Source organism: Micromys minutus (assembly GCF_963924665.1).
Source record: "Micromys minutus genome assembly, chromosome: 12".
In the NCBI taxonomy this organism is placed as follows: domain Eukaryota; kingdom Metazoa; phylum Chordata; class Mammalia; order Rodentia; family Muridae; genus Micromys; species Micromys minutus.
The window spans coordinates 13,500,993-13,518,392 of NC_137981.1; the positions used below are offsets into that span (position 1 = coordinate 13,500,993).

The window sequence follows — 17,400 nt, forward strand, 5'->3', positions numbered from 1 at the left end:
AACTTAGTTTGATCCTGGGGAACCACATGGTAGACAGAGAGAACTGACTCCCACAAGATGCCTTCTGACCTCCACACACATGCCATGACACATGTGCTCACATACATACACAGAAAATAAAATGTTACAAATGGTGCCCATCGGATAATATAGCGTTTGATATGTTAGTGAACATGAGTGAACACAGGTACACACATGGACACACACATGCACACAGGCTTCCCTGGTGCAATGACTGGAGTCTTCTAATCCAATCACAGTCCCCCAGAGCCAGGAAACCACTGTGTTTTCCTGTCACAGCCCTGATTCTGCAGTAACACGTGACTTGAAGTCCTTTGTCAGCAGTTCTTCTCCGGGAACCCCAGATTCGGGTGCGAGAGCTGTTCATTACTCTCCCCAGCTGTGGTCAAACCCTGGGGGCTCATGGGAAGGGGGTGAGGTGGGAGCAAAGGTTGGACAGCAGAGACTGGAGGCAGACAGTGGTTTTTGTTTGTTTTTAATTCTATACAAGTGGGGAGAGAGCCCCTGGGCATAGAGGGGCAGAGGTTTACCCTCCCCCCAGGGAAGAGACAGCCTCTGCCCAAAGCTCTCTGAGAAGGCAGCTCCAGGCAGATGTGACAGCCTCCCTGCTTCAGGTCACTCCCTCCCTTCCAGTCCCCACACCTGCTCCCCTATGCCTTCTTAGTGGCGCTGCCCTGTAGGACAAGGGCTGGCAAGGGAAGGGGGAGCAGGGGTGGATGGGGCCTGAGTCCTTATGAGGCACATGTCGCGGAGGGCCGGGGAGGGTGTTCAGCAGCTGTTAGTCTGTTCCTGGTTCACTGGTTCCTGCTGGGGACAAATTCAGGAAACCCTGTTTCCTGGGCAAAGAGAGCCAGCCACCCAGTGTCAGCCTCGAAGGGGCCATGCTTGACAGATCAGTTGGAAGGGGACCTGTCTCACCACAGACACCTGTAGGGTCAGGTGGCCGTCTTCTGTCAGGTTCCAGTTTGTCACAGGACTGTGCTCGCCGTGTTCTCTTGGGTTTCAGGGGGGCTGTTCGGCGGCCCAGATCAGAGGGTCCTGAAATCAGTCATAGCAAGGGGGCTCATGAATTGGGTGCTCATCCAACCTTTCACTCCTGGTTGTTGTTTGTTCCTGTTCTAAGGTCCGGAAGGGGATCTGATGTGGGCACCAAAGCGCAGGGTCCTTCCAGACCCCACTCGGGTAGGCGGCTCACCTTGTCCTTCAGGCTCCTCTTGGTCTTGCTGTGAGCCAAGTCTCAGCCGGGGCCTGCTGACTCCTGGGGCAGCGCTGCTGTTTTCAGCCTCTTCTCTGCCTCCTGGCACCTGGGGGGCCCTATGGCCCCTGGGCACAGCCACTGGTTTAGGGGGACGTGGACCTATGGGGGGATCCTGTAGCTAGCAGAGTAAGGAAGATGTTCTGTCAGTCAGTTTCCGACTCTTTCAAAGGACCCTCCCCATCCACCACTGATATGGTCTTTTAGTATCTTTGCCCCTTCAGAACACCCTCTCTGTTAATCTTCTGGACTTCACCTTGGCATTCCTAGCTGGGACCATCCTCTCTGGGAATAAGGCTCCCTCCTTTTCCTCTTCTCCATCCTGGGATGCTGGGCTAGGGCTTTGGCAGCTGTGGTTGGGGGCACTCTCCTCAGCTGGGGAATAGCAGACAGGAGAAGCTACAGAAATGGCATTTGTTCAGAGCCCTCCTGGTACTTTTCCCAGAATGCCTTGCAATGCCAGGACACTCCCCCATCCAAACTTGTTTGTTCCAGCCCCTCTGCTGTCTTCTTCTATCTTCACACATCCTAGTCACTGCTTCCCAGATCTGCCCTGAAGCCATCACCTGGGCTTGGCAGGGCTCAGTCTTTTTCCTACTGGAGTAGAGTCGGGATAAGAGGCCTCCTGAGTCCACAGGCCCAACAGCCTGGTCAAGACTGCAGTGCCCTAGGGCCCCGTCAAAGCAGCCTAGAATTTTTTCAGCACTGCCTGCAAGTCTGATTTAGACAGTGGGTGCCTTAGGGATGGTGCCTGATCATGCCTCCCTGTGACTTTAAGCCACACGAGCACAGAAGAGGAACAGGACCTGTCAGGTCCTGTGTCATGTCTAGGTGTGTAGCACACTACCTGGCTGCCGTGGTTTACTCCATGAAGGAAGAAACCCTGCTTTGGATACTACATCTCGTCTGGGCTAGGGACAGAATAGCACTGGCTGGGGCAAGGCTTACACTGGCTACTACAGGAGAGGGAGGCAAAAGGAGAGAAAGGAATGGGGTGGGGGCAGGGGGGTGAGGGCAGGGACGACAGGGTGTCAGTGGCCCCCCCCAAACTAGACCTGCCTGCTAGGCCCTAGCCTAAGAGTAGGAACTGGGGAAGGTTCTGGGTCTCCAGGGAGATTTGGTCTGTGTTGATGCCACCAGGAGCCATTCTCTGGGGTCTTTGGGAACTTGAGTTGATGCTGGGCTGTCTAGCATTTCTTTAGTAGCTTCTTAAGCTGAAGGTCCTCTGAACCCAGAAGGGGGAGAAATGTGACCTTCAGGATAATTCCCTTCCACTCCCCACGCCATCATAAGGCAGGAAGTGAGTGACCTGCTGGAGATCCCAGATGGCTGAGTGGGACTCACACTCAAGACTCTCCAAGACAGAGCCAACGCTGCCTCGTCGGGATGCTTTTGTGAGAATTGTGAGCATAGGGCTAGACGCAGGGCCACAGTGTTTGAAGAGGTCTGACCCAGCTGATATTTGCTGGCAGCGGGACTCACCCCTTCACAGCTAAGGTGTGGAGTGAGGCCTCCTTTATAGCTATAGGTCATTTCTGTGCTGACAGTGACCAGGGGTACCACCTATCTCAGAGAACTGTCCAGAACCATCCACAAAATGCTTCTCACATTTCCATAACACTGGGGAAACCACCCATGCTCTGCAGAGCCTAGATTTGGATTAGATTGTTTGTCCTGTTTTTGGGATGGGTCTTTGGACACGTTCATGTTGTTGACTTCCCACTACCTTCCCTTGGTTGAACATTTGCCAGCGTAGGGGACCACAACATTTATCATTTTGAGCTATCTGTGCTGTTGGCCAAGAAAGGGGCTTTACGTACCTATGTGCCATGTGGCCTCTGCTCGGCGTATGGCGCTGAAGCTTGGCTTGGAGCTCTGTGGGGGTGGTGGTGGCTTCCAGGCTCCAGGCCCTGGAGTTGGGGGGAAGGGGGAGGGACACAGAAGGAGGGAAGCGATGGGGAAATGAGGAGGCATTGGTGAGAGATGGGCTGGAGGAGTGAGTGTGGTCAGCCTCACCTGCATCATCCGAAGACCGCCGTTTCTGCCAAGCCTGGGTACTGTCCTCCTGGTCTGGGTCTGTGCCCTAAAAGCACAGCTGAGTCAGGTTGTGAGAAAGATCTCCACAAAGGGACTGCCGCTGACAAAGAGCTTCTCCCTTTGAGGCTCCCTTCAGTCTCAGGTTACTAGTTCCTAGATACTTCCACTTATATCACCTCAGGGGCATAAGAAAGTTCACACCAAGGAGCCAACTGACAGCTTAGTATGTATTTTAGAAGAAAATGAGTCTTTAACGTGCTGTGGTTTTAAAGATGATAACAAACAGGTACAGACTACATTTGAAAAGGTGAACTGACTTACTATGGAACTTTTAATTAGGTGCCTGTGCACGAGGTAAACGTTCTTCGTGATGGTTGCAACACAAGCCACAGAAGTCTGGAAAACTGAGCACTAAAAGCAAGTATTTTAAGACCTTTACTCCTATTTTACAAACTCTAACACAGTGGTTTTCTACCTTCCGAACAGTGACCTGTTAATACAGTTACTCGCGCTGTGGTGACCTTCCACCATAAAATCATTTGTGTTAATACTTCACAACTGTAATCTTGCTACTGTTATGAATCTAAAGCTACCTGTATTTCCTAATGGCCTTTGGGTCACCCCCGAGAAAGGTCTTTCAGTTCTCAGGTTGAGATGCCGCTGCTCTAATAGGTAAAGAAATGAGTCCTGGATTCCATACCCACAATGTGGAAAGGCACTTGCTTTGCCCACTGACCACCAGGGGTAAGGGAAGTCAAATGAACTCCCAGGACCTTACATTTGCCACTCCGGGGCCCCTCACCTCTCGTTTTCCATCAAAGCTCCAACCTTTGGTTCTTCCCAAGCCAGGAAGGGCAACACTGTGCACCCTTGGTTGCTGTGCTGTCCCAGGGGCTGGGGTTCCCTCTCCTGCTTCCAACCTCTCTGTGCCCTGCAACAAAGTCTCTTGTTAAAGGCATGTGAGGTTTTCTAGGCAGCAGGGGAACTGTGGGGGAGATTCTGAGGCCTCAGGGAGACCCTAGCTCTGGGGGAAGCCCTGCCCACACTTAGGGGAAATCCTTCCAACATCTTCATTTGCACACAGAATTCTGGGTTGTTCTCAAGAAGGGAATTTGAATGATCAGTGTTCTTCAGAGTCCCATGTATTTGCCCATGAAGGTTGGGTTAGAATCAGGCCAGGAAAAGAGGGGTGGTTGTAGCACTTCTGGCTTGCTTACCATCTTCCTGCAGAAGGAAGATCCCCGGGCCCCTCCAAATCCAGGAAGAAGGCTGCTCTCCTCCTCTGGGCTCCAACAAGGAGATGAGTTATTGCCAAGGCGTGGGGGGTCTGGGCTGGGAGGGCTCTCCTGAGTTGGGGGTGGAGGTGGGGGCGGAGGGAGGAGGAGTCCAGCAGTGGGGGACCCTGGTCCCCTGTCCCCCTTGAAGCTCCGGGGCCGGCGGAAGTGAAACAGGCCTCGCCGCCTCTTCTTCTGGAGTGGAGGCAGTGGTGGCTCTGAGAGGCCTGGCCGCGTGGTCCTCAGAGTCCGGGGGTAGCTGGGTGGGGTTGGTGTAGGTTAGTGACAAGTACCATATGCAGGGCTCAGGGTTCAGGGTGGAGCTGGTGCTGGTGCTTTCTGAGTATTACAAGCATCCTGCTCTCTGTCACCTAATCTTCCCTGCCCTGTGGCTCAGTTCTCAGGCAGCGGGCGCTGTCTTCACCGCGTCCGTCAGAAACCATCAGTGGCCTCTTGAACCCAAATTGATTCCATTTTCCCAGATGCCCCCTAATTATTTCTTTCAGCTTCTCCAAATGGCATGACTTCTGTACAGTCCTTGGGGAATCTTCAAGACAGAGATGGAGCAGCGTTTCATACTGCAAAAGGGTATCCCATCTGGGGCCTGTCACCCCTGTCCTGTCCCTAACCCCAGACTCCAACCAGCTGGAGATGCTGGCTCCACATTGTTTGCCATCGTCAGGAGATTCACAGGCTGGGGAGCTACGTCAGGTCAGCCTGGGTCAGGAAGGAAACCTAGGGAAATTTTGAGAGACTATCTAGGGAAGGTTCTCAGCTTGTGGGTTGTAACTCATTTGGAGGCAAGTGACCCAGTCACAGGGGTCCCACGCAGGTCAGATACCTCATATTGGATATTTACATTAAGATTTGTAACAGCGACAAAGTTATGGTTATGAAGTAGCAACAAAGTAATTTTATGCTTGGGGGGGTCACCATAACGCGAGGAGCTGGATTAAAGGGTGGCAGCATTAGGAAGGTCAAGAATCACCATGCAAGGTGGGCACTGTTGGAGAGACCCTCCTGGGAACTGGAGGACAAAGGAGCCCTTAGAGACTTGTGGCCTGCTTGGCTGTGTGTGTAGGGGTTGGGGGGTGGAGTGCGTCATACCTGGAGCTTTCGTCCATGACCCTTCTGCTGAAGAAGTCTTCCAGCCCTTCATCTAGACGGGTGGCCATCCCATTCTCCTGACGAGGCCCAGGTACTGGCACCTGCTGGGAGGAGACTCAGGTATAGGATGTCCTATCTCCTGTCCTCTCTAGTCTTTCCAGGGCCTTCCCCTTCGGACTTGGCCCCAGGAAGGTTTAGAGTCCAGTTCAGCAGGGCATTTCCTAAGCTTATAGGCTCTCAGCTTTATCCATCACGCAAATAAAACTGTCTCTGTCACTAGCTTGCAAGGTAGGTTTATCCCCCTTCCCTCTTTTCTTCCTTCCCTCCTTGTTTCCCATCTTTCCCCCTTTTCTTTTTCAGATGGGGAGAAATGTCACTATGTTGTCCAGGCTGGGACTACAGGTTTATAGCATCGCACACAGAAAAGACAGACTTCTTATTAAGTATGTTGTAGCCTTTGCCAATCTGGGTCTGAAAGCTTGGAGCCTGGCGTTACCGAGGAAAGCTGGGTCTTTTGTAAGGCTTTTGGCACTTACACTAGGCCGGCCAGGTCCTGGTGGGGTGGTCCTGGGAGGTCTTGGCCTCCCTTGTGTTTGATGCCTTAGTTTATAGCCATGAGTGGGTAGCTCAGAGAGGCCTTCCCAGGAGCCACTGGCTGTGGGCTGGCTGCCTCCAAGTCCTGAGAACCATCCAGGAGGGATCCCCAAGCTCCCCAGTTGGCTTTCCATGTCCTGAGGACTCCCACCTGTTGGTGCAGTAGTGTTATGAGGAGTGGAATGGAGGGGCAGAAGAAAGGCAGGGAGGGCCTGGCAAAGGGTACAATGTAGAGGAGGTTAGACCAGTGGTTCTCAACTTCCCCAGTGCTGCAACCCTTTAATACAGTTCCTCATGTTGTGGTGATTTCCCCAACCATAAAATTATTCCCATTGCTACCCCATAACTATAATTCCTTTTCCATGTTTATGAATCATAATATAAACATGAGTGTTTTCCAGGGGTCTTAGGGGACCCCCGTGGAAGGGTCACAACCCACAGGTTGAGAACCACTGCATTAGACTGAAGTCATAGACTCACTGATGAAGGCAGACACTGGCCGGATCTTCCGGCAGCGTTTCTGCTTTTTGATGGCCATGGTATCCTGCAGAAGTGGAGACAAAAAGCGACCAGAACCTCATCGCCTTTTCTTTAAACAGATATGGAGGAGAGGCTGGGCACAGGGAGGACTCAGGTGAAAGCGAGGATGAAAGACTGGGGCTCACGATGTTGGTCCCAAGCTCATCATCTGTTTCCTCATGGTCATGGTTCCTGCCTCTGCCCCGGGAAGATGGATCCTGCCCTTGGCTTGCCCCTCCTGGTGGATCTGACAGTGTCCTCAGCTGGGTCAGGTGCCGGGCCTGAGGAAGGACAGGCATCAATCAACAGGGCCCTGAGGAACGCTCACTTCCGTGATCCTGGAGAAAAGGGACTTGAGAGACTGGAAAGGTGCAGGGCAGGGGAAGGCCTGAATCCACGAGGGCCCAGAGTGTTTACCAGGCTCTTGTGGGAGCGGTACAGCTCCTGCAGGATCTCATCCACTATGGAGTTGGTCAAGTAGGTGACAACAGAGAGCTTCACTTCGCTGTAGGTAGAGGTGGAGATGTTTAGCTACTTACTGCCTGGGCCTCCACCCTTTCTTTCCCCAGATGCCTAAGAATGGACCAGCTGGCCGGGCTGCCTACAGAGAACACAGTTGCTGTTGGCAGCACCTTGGTATCCAGCACACTCATATCTCTATAAACAACTGTGCAGGACGCAGACAGTGATCATTCAGCCAAAGAGGAACTGAAGGAGGGGAAGGAAGGAGACTCCAGGTCAGGAGCACCAGCAGCAGAGGTAGGTGAACTGGATCAATTGAGTTGGCTGTTTCACAGCACGAACACTAACTCTCCCTTGCTTCAGTCAGTGGTGGCGCCTACATCCACATAAAATGAAGGGGGCTAATAAATTAGGAAGAAGGGGACATACTCTCGATTTACATACTTTCCTGTGTCCATGTCTCCGAGGGGGTTCTGCTCTCAGGGTGATTCCTGGTTTATGTGTAGTATCCAGGAGTATATACCTATGTATGGGCCACCCTGACCTCTTGTACTCCATCTTGGCCCCCAGATTTCTAGGGCAAACATCAGTCAGACCCTAAATAGCATGGTTGCAATAGTTAAAGATTTATCCCTTGTAATGGAAGGATCTCCATTCATTATTCATCACTGACAGCTCCGAACTCCCTAAGTGCTCTGGGCCAAATACAGCCTCCTCTACCCTATTCTCATTCTCACTCCAGCTTGTTCTGAATGTCCTGTCCCGCCTGCTCCAGCAGCGCTCCTCGGATGAAGTTCCGGGGCACAGTGACACGTTCCGCCACGTTGCTCAGCATCTTGTTGTGGCCTTCCGCCACACGCATAGCCACAGGGCACAATTCCTGTGTGAGGCTGACCATGGACTCCAGAATCACCTGAGGAGGAAGGCCAGAGTCCCCAGTGGGGGAAGATCAGCGCTAGTAGCACAGTGGACGTCACTAGCCTCTCTAGTTCCCCATGGTGAGACGGAGGGACCTGATAAGGTCACACAGATTTAGTGTCAGAGCCTTCGATAGTCACGGTTCTCTGCCTCAGTCTGTGCCCTTCCACCCTACCATCCTGGCAGGGGAGAGTCAGCCCAAGGATCAGAATCCAGGAAAGGAAGAGGTTGGAGGTCAGGATCCAGCAGAAAAAATAATTCTAAGGCTATGGGTGCTGTAGGTACAGGGGAGGACGAGGGACAATTCGACTTTCTTCATGCCTCTGGCCTCTTTGCTCTGACTTCCACTTTAGTCAGCACTGGGCTCCTACTAATGGCCCCCTTCCCCTCCCGGAACTTGCCTGAAGCTCCTTGTCCACGGCTTTGGATACCTCACTGGCTACCGACTCCAGTCTCTGCCGCACAGGCCCGTCATTGGCCAACACGTGGCCCAGCTCATAGAGGCTGGGAAACAGCTGGGGAGAAAGAGGTTCTCTTCAGAGGTCAGAATCGGGCCCCACCGGGGCCCTAGGCTAGGAGAACACATGCATGGAGCAGTCGGGTGGCCTTCTTGGCTTTCCAGACTGTAGGGAAGGGTGGGGCTGTGGAGGGCTCACCGCCCGGGAGTTCTTGGCGTCCTTGATGAGGTCCCGGGCATAGATCAGTTCATCTTGCACAGGCTCCAGGGGGCACAGTCTCAGGGCCCGGACCTCCTCTTGCACCCGTCCACACAGCCTCTGCAGCATCTGAAGCACAGCGGCAGGGGTGTCAGGGGCCCCAGGCTGGACCCGTTGGGCCATGCCACCCGCTTATAGTAGTGGTGGTGATACCTCTGCATGGCCCGGTTTCTCTCCTTGGCATGCCCTTCCTGAACACCCAGTTGAACCCCTTGAGTCCTCTGAACCCCTTGGCTGCTGTTTGCCTGTATGTATTTGGGGCCCGTCATCAGATTGTCTTTTTGCTCAGTCCAGTCTGGGGCACCATGGGATGCCCATCCATGTGCTCCAGCACATCACATGTGTACCCTGCGTGCCCCTTGTTCCTGGGAGGGAAATGTTTACTTGCTCGGCGCTGCTGGTCACCAGGCCCTGCTGCAGCCTGAAGGCTTGCTCCTGAGGGCATGTCTGGGAGTGGTTATTCCTCACCAGGCACCACTGGATCTAGAGACGACGGAGTGGGAAGGATCAGGGTTGAGGATGTGGGCTGCCCCTTGCTGCCTCACCCTGCTTAAAACACGGCCCTTCACCTTCTGCCACACATCCTCTGTGCGCTCAGGGGCACTGCGGTAAGCTTGAGAGATGTCACTCACGGGGAAGGACATGAAGCGCAGTGTGTGGTTGCTGTGAATCAGTAGCATATGTAGTTAGGTGGGAAAAGGCTATGGGTGAAGCCTCTTCTTGCTCATCATTTCTCTATACTAGTAGGTTAGGGAGCTGGGATGGACCTAGGGTAGTGCAATCCTCGTCTTGGCATAGGGAGGCTGGGGCTGTGTCAGGACAGACCTCAGGACCACTCACCTCTCCAAGGCCCTTGCAACGTCCAGAAAGCCCAGGGCGGATGTATTGTTCCGATCCCATAAGATAGTTCTGGGGGAGGGCGAACACCAGTTGACACCTCTCTCTCTGGCTTTTCAGTAAAGACCAGAGGTGCGACCTTCTTTGAACCCCACCCTGATACTGAGGCCGACTCAGACATGGTTCCGGAAATGGAGGACACGGAGGCCAAAAAGGGAAAATAGGTGTGCGCGTCAGCAGGTCAGGGATCTAGGTCGAAGGGTGGAAATTCGAGCCTCACCTGAGGGAAGAATTTATCTGCAGTGCCTTCGACAGCATCTTGGCCCCGATGTCCTCCATACCGTTGCCACTCAGATCCACCTTGGCCAGGCAGGTGTTGCTGCCCAGGGCATTGATGAGGATGCTGGTGCGGAGCTTCAGCCTGGAGTCGGCCACGGAGAGTGACTGCAGGGACTGGGTGGGCAAATGAAGCTTAGGGTCGGCCTCCCTGCCACCTACCCACAGTTCCCTCCTAGGCCTGGCCACTCACACAATCCTCTTCCTGGATCAACTGTACCAGCTTATGAAGAATCTCTTCCAAAGTCCTGTTGGGAGTCGGGGTCAGAGTGGGGAAGGGGCGGGGGGGACCAGGGACATGCTATTAGAAGAGGAGAAGGGAGGTCAGAGGTCACAGAGTAAGCCGAGGGGACTGAGGAAGGGCTCACTTGGCCTTGACATTGAAGTTCTTTCCTAGGAAGAGGTGCTTGAGGGACTTGTTCTTGCCAAGGGCAGGCACCAGTGTCAGGAGGTCTGAGTCAAACCCTGTTCAGTAGATGGAAGTATCCTGGCCTTGAGGCCCAAGGCGGACAGAAGTCTCTTCTGGGCTCCACCCCTAGGCTCAAGGACTGATCTTACTCACCATTATCAGACAGATCTAGGCTGCCTATACAGGTGACGGCCCCCAGCTGCTCCTGCAAGGCCTGGGCTCCTGCTGAGCGGAGCTGCAGGGACAGGGAGTGGGGGTGAGGCCCGAGAACGAGCGGATGGATGAGTGTGTTTAATCGTTAAGTATCATGCTAGTCACTCAATGGCTAAAAGTCAGACCAGGTCTCAGGTGTAAAGCTCTCAACACTGTATTCACCCCTAGGGGTTTCCTCTCCCTCAAAAGCCGCTGCTCTGCAGACAGCTTGCTCCTGCCCTCTGCTGGACGAGCCTGGTATCAGCTACCCAAAGCTTTAGGGGCAGAGAGATGCTAGAGTCTGAACTTGGATGGCCAGTTTCAGAGGAAAGGGGTGTGGTCAGGCTAGACAGCTAATCTCTCTCTCTCTGCTCGCCAGTGTGTGTGTGTGTGTGTGTGTCTGTGTGTGTGTGTGTGTGTGTGGCTGGGAGACAGGAGACATGGGGCTCACCTCACAGCTGCTAAGGTCCAGGTGCAGATCACTGAGGTGACTGTTGAGGGAGAGGCCCTGAAGAAGTGCCCTGTAGTAGGAAGGTCAGTAGGCCCACCTTTACCCCTCCCCCACACCTCCATGGCTCCCCTGGGCATCTTCCAACTCTTCACCCACCCAACCTGAGGGCCTCCAGGGGTAGCTTTGTGGCTGACAGGCTGACATGGCTCAGAGTGTAGGCGCTGCTGAAGAACTGCTTGAAGGCTGGTGGGGCCTCCCGGCCCTTCCTGTGGAGACCCCAGGAGTCAGTAGAGAGAGCTATGGCCGTGGACTGCTTATCCCTCCCTGCCCCATTGCCCACCTGTGGGGGCAGCTGTTTCGAGCCAGGTTGAGGTAGGTGAGGTGGGAGCAGCAGCCATGGAGTAGGGCGCCCAGAAGCTGTGGAGAGACATAGTGGCTCTTAAGTTCTCGGACCCCATCCATTCCTGGCATTTCTTTCTCTGAGGCTCCACCGAGAACACACATTCCGTTTTTTTAAAACCCCAGCTTGCTCTTCTGCGGGCTATGTAGGGATATGGAGAGACTCACAGGCAGGGTTTGTAAAACAGGCCACTGCTGCCTCTAAGGAGCATTTTCTCAAGTTAGGGGAAACAAGCTTTCCTGCTTGTGGACACAGCCCCCTGCCAGGGACGGAGTGAGGGTCTATTTATAGGCGAGGCCAGCGTGACCTTGTGATCTGACGGAGTATGTACTATGCATGAACCTGAAGTCACCCTTGTAGCACAGGGAAGGAGGGTGAGATGGCAGGCCCCTTCCTGATTTTCTCAAACCTTTCTGACTGGCTTCCTCCACTCCCAACCCCTCACCAAGTCGACGGCACAGTCCGTCCCCGAAAGATCCAGGTGTACCAAGGCGTTGGGTTGTGCCAGGAAACTATAGAGGGCCTGAGAGATAACATAGGAAGAGAAATGTGTGGGGGCATCTCCCTACCCCCAGTGGCTCCCTGGCCCCTGAATCATGCTTTTAAAGGCGTTTGAGGCTATGTCCCATGGACTCACATTGGCCTCGTCTGTGGCAAGCAGCCCTGGGTTCTTGCTCAGGTCCAGGTATCGAAGGGAGCTGGCAAAGGCTGGGTTGGCCCCGAAGGTCTGGCCCAGTGCCTGGAGCCCTGAGCACAGCGGGCACTGGGCTGGGTTAGCCCCCATCCCCACCTAATCCTTTTCATACATGATCACCCCACTCCCGTGCGATTCCTTTCCCTCTCCCAATCCCCGGGACAGAGTGGGAGTATGTGGGCACACTTCCAGGGCTCAGTATCTCAGAGGCCAGGGGTCCTGGTAGGAGTACCTCGAGGGGAAATGGCAGTCTTGGCCAGGCACAGTTTGGTGAGGCCGGTAGGAAAGCAGAGGAGCTGCTGGCTCAGACTGAGGAAACCTGGGGAGTGGAGAAAGTGGGCCGGTGAATGGCTGCTAGTGGGTGGGGTGGTGTGGTCAGGCAGGGGCTGGAGTTGGGTGTAGGCTGGGGACAAGGGCAGAGGTGTTTGGGCTTGGGTCGATCTTCAGTCTGCAAAGGCTCTATTTAGACCTAGGTTGGGCTCTGGGCTGGGATAAGGGTCTGCAGTACAGTGGGGGTAGGATTCAGGGCTAGGGCTCACCCTTGTCCTCGATGGGGTTGTGGGACAGAGTGAGCGCATGCAGCACACAGCTCCCGTTCTCCCCAAACACCCCGGCCAGCTTCTGGACAAAGTCCCTTCAGGGAAGGGGAGGAAGGATTTGTCCTGAGCTGAGCCCCAAGTCTCCAGCCCCTGGCTGCCCCCCGCCCCATTTCCTATCTGCCTACATCTATAATGTTAGAGGTCCCCATGGTGGAGGAGCAACTTGGGGCTGACAAAGGAGGCTTTTCCACTCAGGAGTCTGTGGGAGCTGGAAGGTGGGGCTACATCCTGCATTTCACACCTTCGGGCATTCTGTGTACCCCAAGAGGAGGTACTGAGGCAAAGTCCTTCTTCAGATTCTTAAGACCAGAGCAGCTCACCATGCTTGGAAGTTGGTGGGACGTGAAGTGTGTTGTAGGGAAAAGTGAGCTGCAGGGACATCAGGGGCTGAGATCTGAGGCTGTTTGACCTCTGGCTTGTGTTGTGCCTGCCTCAGCCTCCACTATAAAGCGGGGAGCTAGATGAAATGGCCCAGGGCCTCATATCATGCTCTGGTGTTCCATGACTCTAACACTATATGAGGAAGGTACGACTGCCCACGGAGGGGCTTGGCCTCACGTCTTCAGCCCAGCATTGTCCAGCACCAGTTCTTCGAGGCTCGCCGACTTGCTAAGGGTATGTAGCACCTGTTCTAGCACTTCTGAGCCCTGGGGACAGAGGGGTCCTGCAATCAAGAGCCAAGAAGAACACGACTCTGTCCCCTCCCACAGCCCTCGTTCTTACCAGTCTCAAGTCTTTGCAGTAGAGTTTGGTGAACCACTGGTTGTAGGCCAGGGCGGCCACCATAAGGGCCAAATCTCTGGGGACATTGGATAGGACAAGGAAAGATGAACTGGTGTCCAGGGCAAGAATGAAGAGTCTAAGAATGGGGTGGCTGGGCTGGGGAAGGCTAGACGGGTGGGTGGCAGTGAGCTAGATGGCTGGGGTTCAGGGGTAGAGCAGGGGCTGTGGGCAGGACCGGAAGAGGAACCCTGACAAGGGTAAGCTGAGTCTGGGAACTTGGGCTTATGTTTCTGCCCATCTGCTTACCGGCTCTCCAAGTGGCTGAAATCCAAAAGATTGAACTCTCGGTTATCCTCAGCATGGTAGATGGTGTCCACATCCTTGGAGAGGTGGAAGTGGCTCACATTTACTTCAGCCCCCTTCTCTGTCCCCTCCCTGTGGACCCCACCTACCCCCTGCCGAGCCCCTGCCCAACGCACCCATTGGACCTCCTCTCGGCAATGGAGTCCATTGTAGTCACACAGGGCAGCGTAGGTCTCAGAGAAGCCACCTGTAGGGCAGGAGATGGGCAGTTTTCAGGTTGGTGAGGGGGATGGGAAATAGTTTTGGGCTTCAAGATACGGTCAAGGTCACTGCATGTGTTAATGTCTGAGCATCCTTCTGTACTATAAACTGCTTGTGGTCCAAGATCCTGAAGTCCTCAGGCCGGGCAAAGGTCCCTTAGGCAAAATCCATGCACAGAAGATTCTGGATATGGGATGGGGTGCTCCAAGAACCATGTTTTCCTGTCTGCCCCTGCTTACCACACACACTATGAGTGGTAGATGTGGAAGTTTCAGAGTTGGGAGATGTGTCTCGGGGCCCCTCCGGGGTGTCTGCATTTCCGCGCCGGATCAAACACCTGGAATATGAATAAGTCATCCCAGAGAGAGGTGGAAAAGAGGCTCTCAGTTCCTCCTGTGTTACGGTGTGTGAGTCTCCAGGGAAGAGCAGAGAGAGCATTCTTCTTCCAGGAGACCAGATCAACAGGAAGGAGAAATCTACCTTTAGTCTAATCCTTTGGGAGACCCCTTGTCTGCCACTCACCCAGGGCCAGGGCAGACCTTGGAGAGGGCAGAGCTCACATGCCGTGTCACCTGGTCCACACTCTCAGCTGACGGCAGCCGCATGCTCACCATGCCTCGCTCAGTCTCCACCAGGATCTGATGGGGAGGGAGCAGAGCCTCAGGCGTTCATTCTTTTTTCAGTTGGCCCAGCAGTGGCCTGGGTCGTGGTACTCACCTGGTTCTGACTGAGTGTGTTGAAGGCACGGATCTCCAGGACATTGAATGAACTTTCCACCTGGTGGGGAGTGGGTGGGGTGGGTAAGGGCCTGTCACTAGACTTGAAGGGGGCATGCCAGGCGAACCCCCTCCACTCCCTGATCCTGACTTACCTTGGCTGGGACTTTAAGGGGGAAAAGGTGGAGACGCCAGGAAGTCAGGGCCTGCAGGGTAGAACATCAACAGCTTAGTGTAGCCTCTTGGGCCATAGTGCCTTTGTCCTCTTTTAACTCTTCAGCCTGGTTCCAAGACACCCCTCCCCCCTGCATTTCTTCTGCCCCACCTTCAGCTCCTGAACACCAGTCCAGTCTGGTTCTGTCGGCTCCCTTAAGCTCTGTCTCCTCAGCACCACCCCAGCCATTTCTCCAGCCCACCTCCCTTGAACACCTCTCTCCCCTGGGATCAATGTCCTCACCAGCACTCGGTCCTCGAACTTCTTGGGTTTTGTCTCCAATTTCACACAATGCTGCTGGAGCACAGCCCCTTGGCTCAGGCACCTCCGGATGCTGTCTGCAGATGGGTAGGACCTACTCAGAACTCCTCTTAGCCCCACTCCGAGGGACAGACGAGAGGAGAGAAATAGAGACACATAGGCACTAGACAGGGAGGTGTGGGGCAGAGATGCTCCTTTTTGGGTGTCTTTGCTATGGGAAGAAAGTAGGGAGAAAACTCTGGCTCCTGGTGTCCCCGAGTTAGGGGACAGTTGCTGAATGACACTGTCTATGGGAACATGTGTCTCCCACTTCTGAAGGTGTGAAGGATTTTCCCACCCATGCATTACAGTAACCATCAACACATACACAGTGAGTCTCTCTCTCTCTCTCTCTCTCTCTCTCTCTCACACACACACACACACACACACACACAGTGTGTGTAGGGGTTTGGGAGTAGGGGATGGGAATGTCCCTTGACTGTATCCTAGGTGGTCTGGGGTATGAGAATCTGCTTTTAATTATGGCTGTATGTCTGTTTTCTGATGATGCCAGGGAACCCGAGTATGGCATTGGTGGGGATGGGAAAGTGTGAATGAGTGCTGGCTTGCATATGAAAGGGGAATAGTGCCAGACAGTTCTTGTGTGGAGGGTGGGGTGAGAGGATTTAATGTTCCAGTGAGCCCATATCCATCTACTGACAGACCCATCCAATTACCCTACTCTCTGTGTGTGCACGTGTGAATATATGTGGCGGGGGTGCAGTTTCTGTAGGATGTGTGTACAAACATCTCGTGACTGTGCTTCTAAGTGCATGTGTAGGTGTCAGAGATCTCCAGAGTGTAATAGAGCTCTGAGTATCCTTGAGTGTCCTGCGTTCTGCATGGGCTAGCCTGTGCTCCTGCCTTTGCCGATCAGGGCTGTGGCAGTGCTGGAGTGTGTGTGTGTGGGGGGGGATTAGGGGAGATACATCTGGGAATCACTAGTCCAGAGAGGTCTTGAGATGTGGATGGTGGGTAAGGAGAAGGGGGCTGGCTGGGACGGCGGCTGTGGGAAATGAACCGCAGAACCCTAGCTTTTGGTTTTAGCTTCAGTCCAGGCCTCTGTCCGGACTCCCTCCTATGCCCCACTGGCCTAGGCGCTGCTGGGCTCTTAGGGGCTTCTCTAGGGCCAGTTCCGGGGCGGGGCTGGGAGGAGGGAGGTGTTGAGATAAGCAGCAGTCAGGACCAGGGGCAGCTCCCAACGCCTGGCCCCGCCCGGCGAGGGTGGGGGAAAGCTGGGACTCTCCGGAGGGAGGACTGGATGCCTTGCAGAGGGGTGGGTCAAGAACGCTGAGAATCAGCCCCCAAGAGCGCCGGGGAACTGCTCCTGTCACTGAAGAGCGGGACGGGCGGCTCTGGGACAGGAAGGTTCTGATGGGGTGAGGCGAGTGGGGCAGAGAAGGATGCTCCGCGGAAAGCAAAGCTGGGACTGAGGTACAGAGGAAGGGACTGCCTAAGAGCGAGGGTGCGTGAGGGGGCGGGAGGCGCCGGGCTGGGGTGTACCGCAGGAAAGCACTGGGTCTGGATGCTCGCGGACCGGGAGTCCGGAGATGAAGGCAACCTCGTACCTTGCAGCTCGCGGGTGAGCTCCACGCTGGCCTTGGCCATGGCGGCCGCCGCTCCTGCCGCCGCCGCTGCTGCAGAGGAGCCGCCGCCGCCGCCGCCTCCCGAGAGGCGCCGCACATGCTAGTCCCGGCTCCGGCAGGGCCCGGCGCTGAGCGCTGCAGTAGCGGCGGAGCCCGCTCCCGTCAGGGGCGGCTGCGCGAGCGCTCCTCCCCCCGGCTACTGAGCGCTGGCTCTCCCGCCCCTCCCGGAGAGTTGGCCAATGGAGCATGCGCGCTGAGTTTCCGAGCCGCGTGAGACCCCGCGCGCGCTCGCGACGACCCCTCCCGCGGGCTACCTCGTGAGAAGTCCAGAGCGCGGCGCCTGGTGTCCGAGCTATCTCAGGGGCGGGGTGCAGCGTTTCTACTGCCGAGCCACCCACGCCTCGGCCATCGGGAGCGGAATTCTTCAATTTCTTTGTTTGTGTGCTTCGGTCCCCCTCCCAGGGTCATCCTCGTAT

The 17,400-nt window shown here is 55.0% G+C and overlaps 1 protein-coding gene across 4 annotated transcripts; it reads right to left on the reverse strand.

Moving 5' to 3' along the window:
- Positions 1–629: 629 nt before the first annotated feature.
- Positions 630–16,961, reverse strand: CARMIL3 (capping protein regulator and myosin 1 linker 3; the record flags this gene model as incomplete). Of its 4 annotated transcripts, none has more annotated exons than XM_080926861.1 (40): positions 630–828; positions 940–1,059; positions 1,217–1,397; positions 1,533–1,651; positions 3,097–3,186; positions 3,293–3,359; positions 4,116–4,244; positions 4,531–4,846; positions 5,695–5,798; positions 6,231–6,439; positions 6,769–6,832; positions 6,954–7,088; positions 7,225–7,312; positions 8,007–8,182; positions 8,589–8,702; positions 8,844–8,972; positions 9,288–9,386; positions 9,473–9,566; positions 9,744–9,812; positions 10,021–10,193; positions 10,270–10,324; positions 10,445–10,541; positions 10,639–10,720; positions 11,129–11,198; positions 11,290–11,394; positions 11,469–11,545; positions 11,974–12,051; positions 12,166–12,275; positions 12,455–12,541; positions 12,762–12,856; positions 13,380–13,468; positions 13,545–13,620; positions 13,851–13,924; positions 14,024–14,094; positions 14,348–14,445; positions 14,631–14,746; positions 14,826–14,885; positions 14,980–15,030; positions 15,282–15,376; positions 16,907–16,961. In XM_080926861.1, 40 exons carry the CDS (start codon positions 16,944–16,946, stop codon positions 800–802), a joined length of 4,131 nt encoding a protein of 1,376 aa, XP_080782987.1. The 4 variants fall into 4 exon arrangements, with proteins under 4 accessions (XP_080782987.1, XP_080782985.1, XP_080782984.1 ...); XM_080926859.1 differs by having other exon boundaries at positions 1,217–1,391; positions 5,695–5,795; positions 16,907–16,946; XM_080926858.1 differs by having other exon boundaries at positions 5,695–5,795; positions 16,907–16,946.
- Positions 16,962–17,400: the final 439 nt, after the last annotated feature.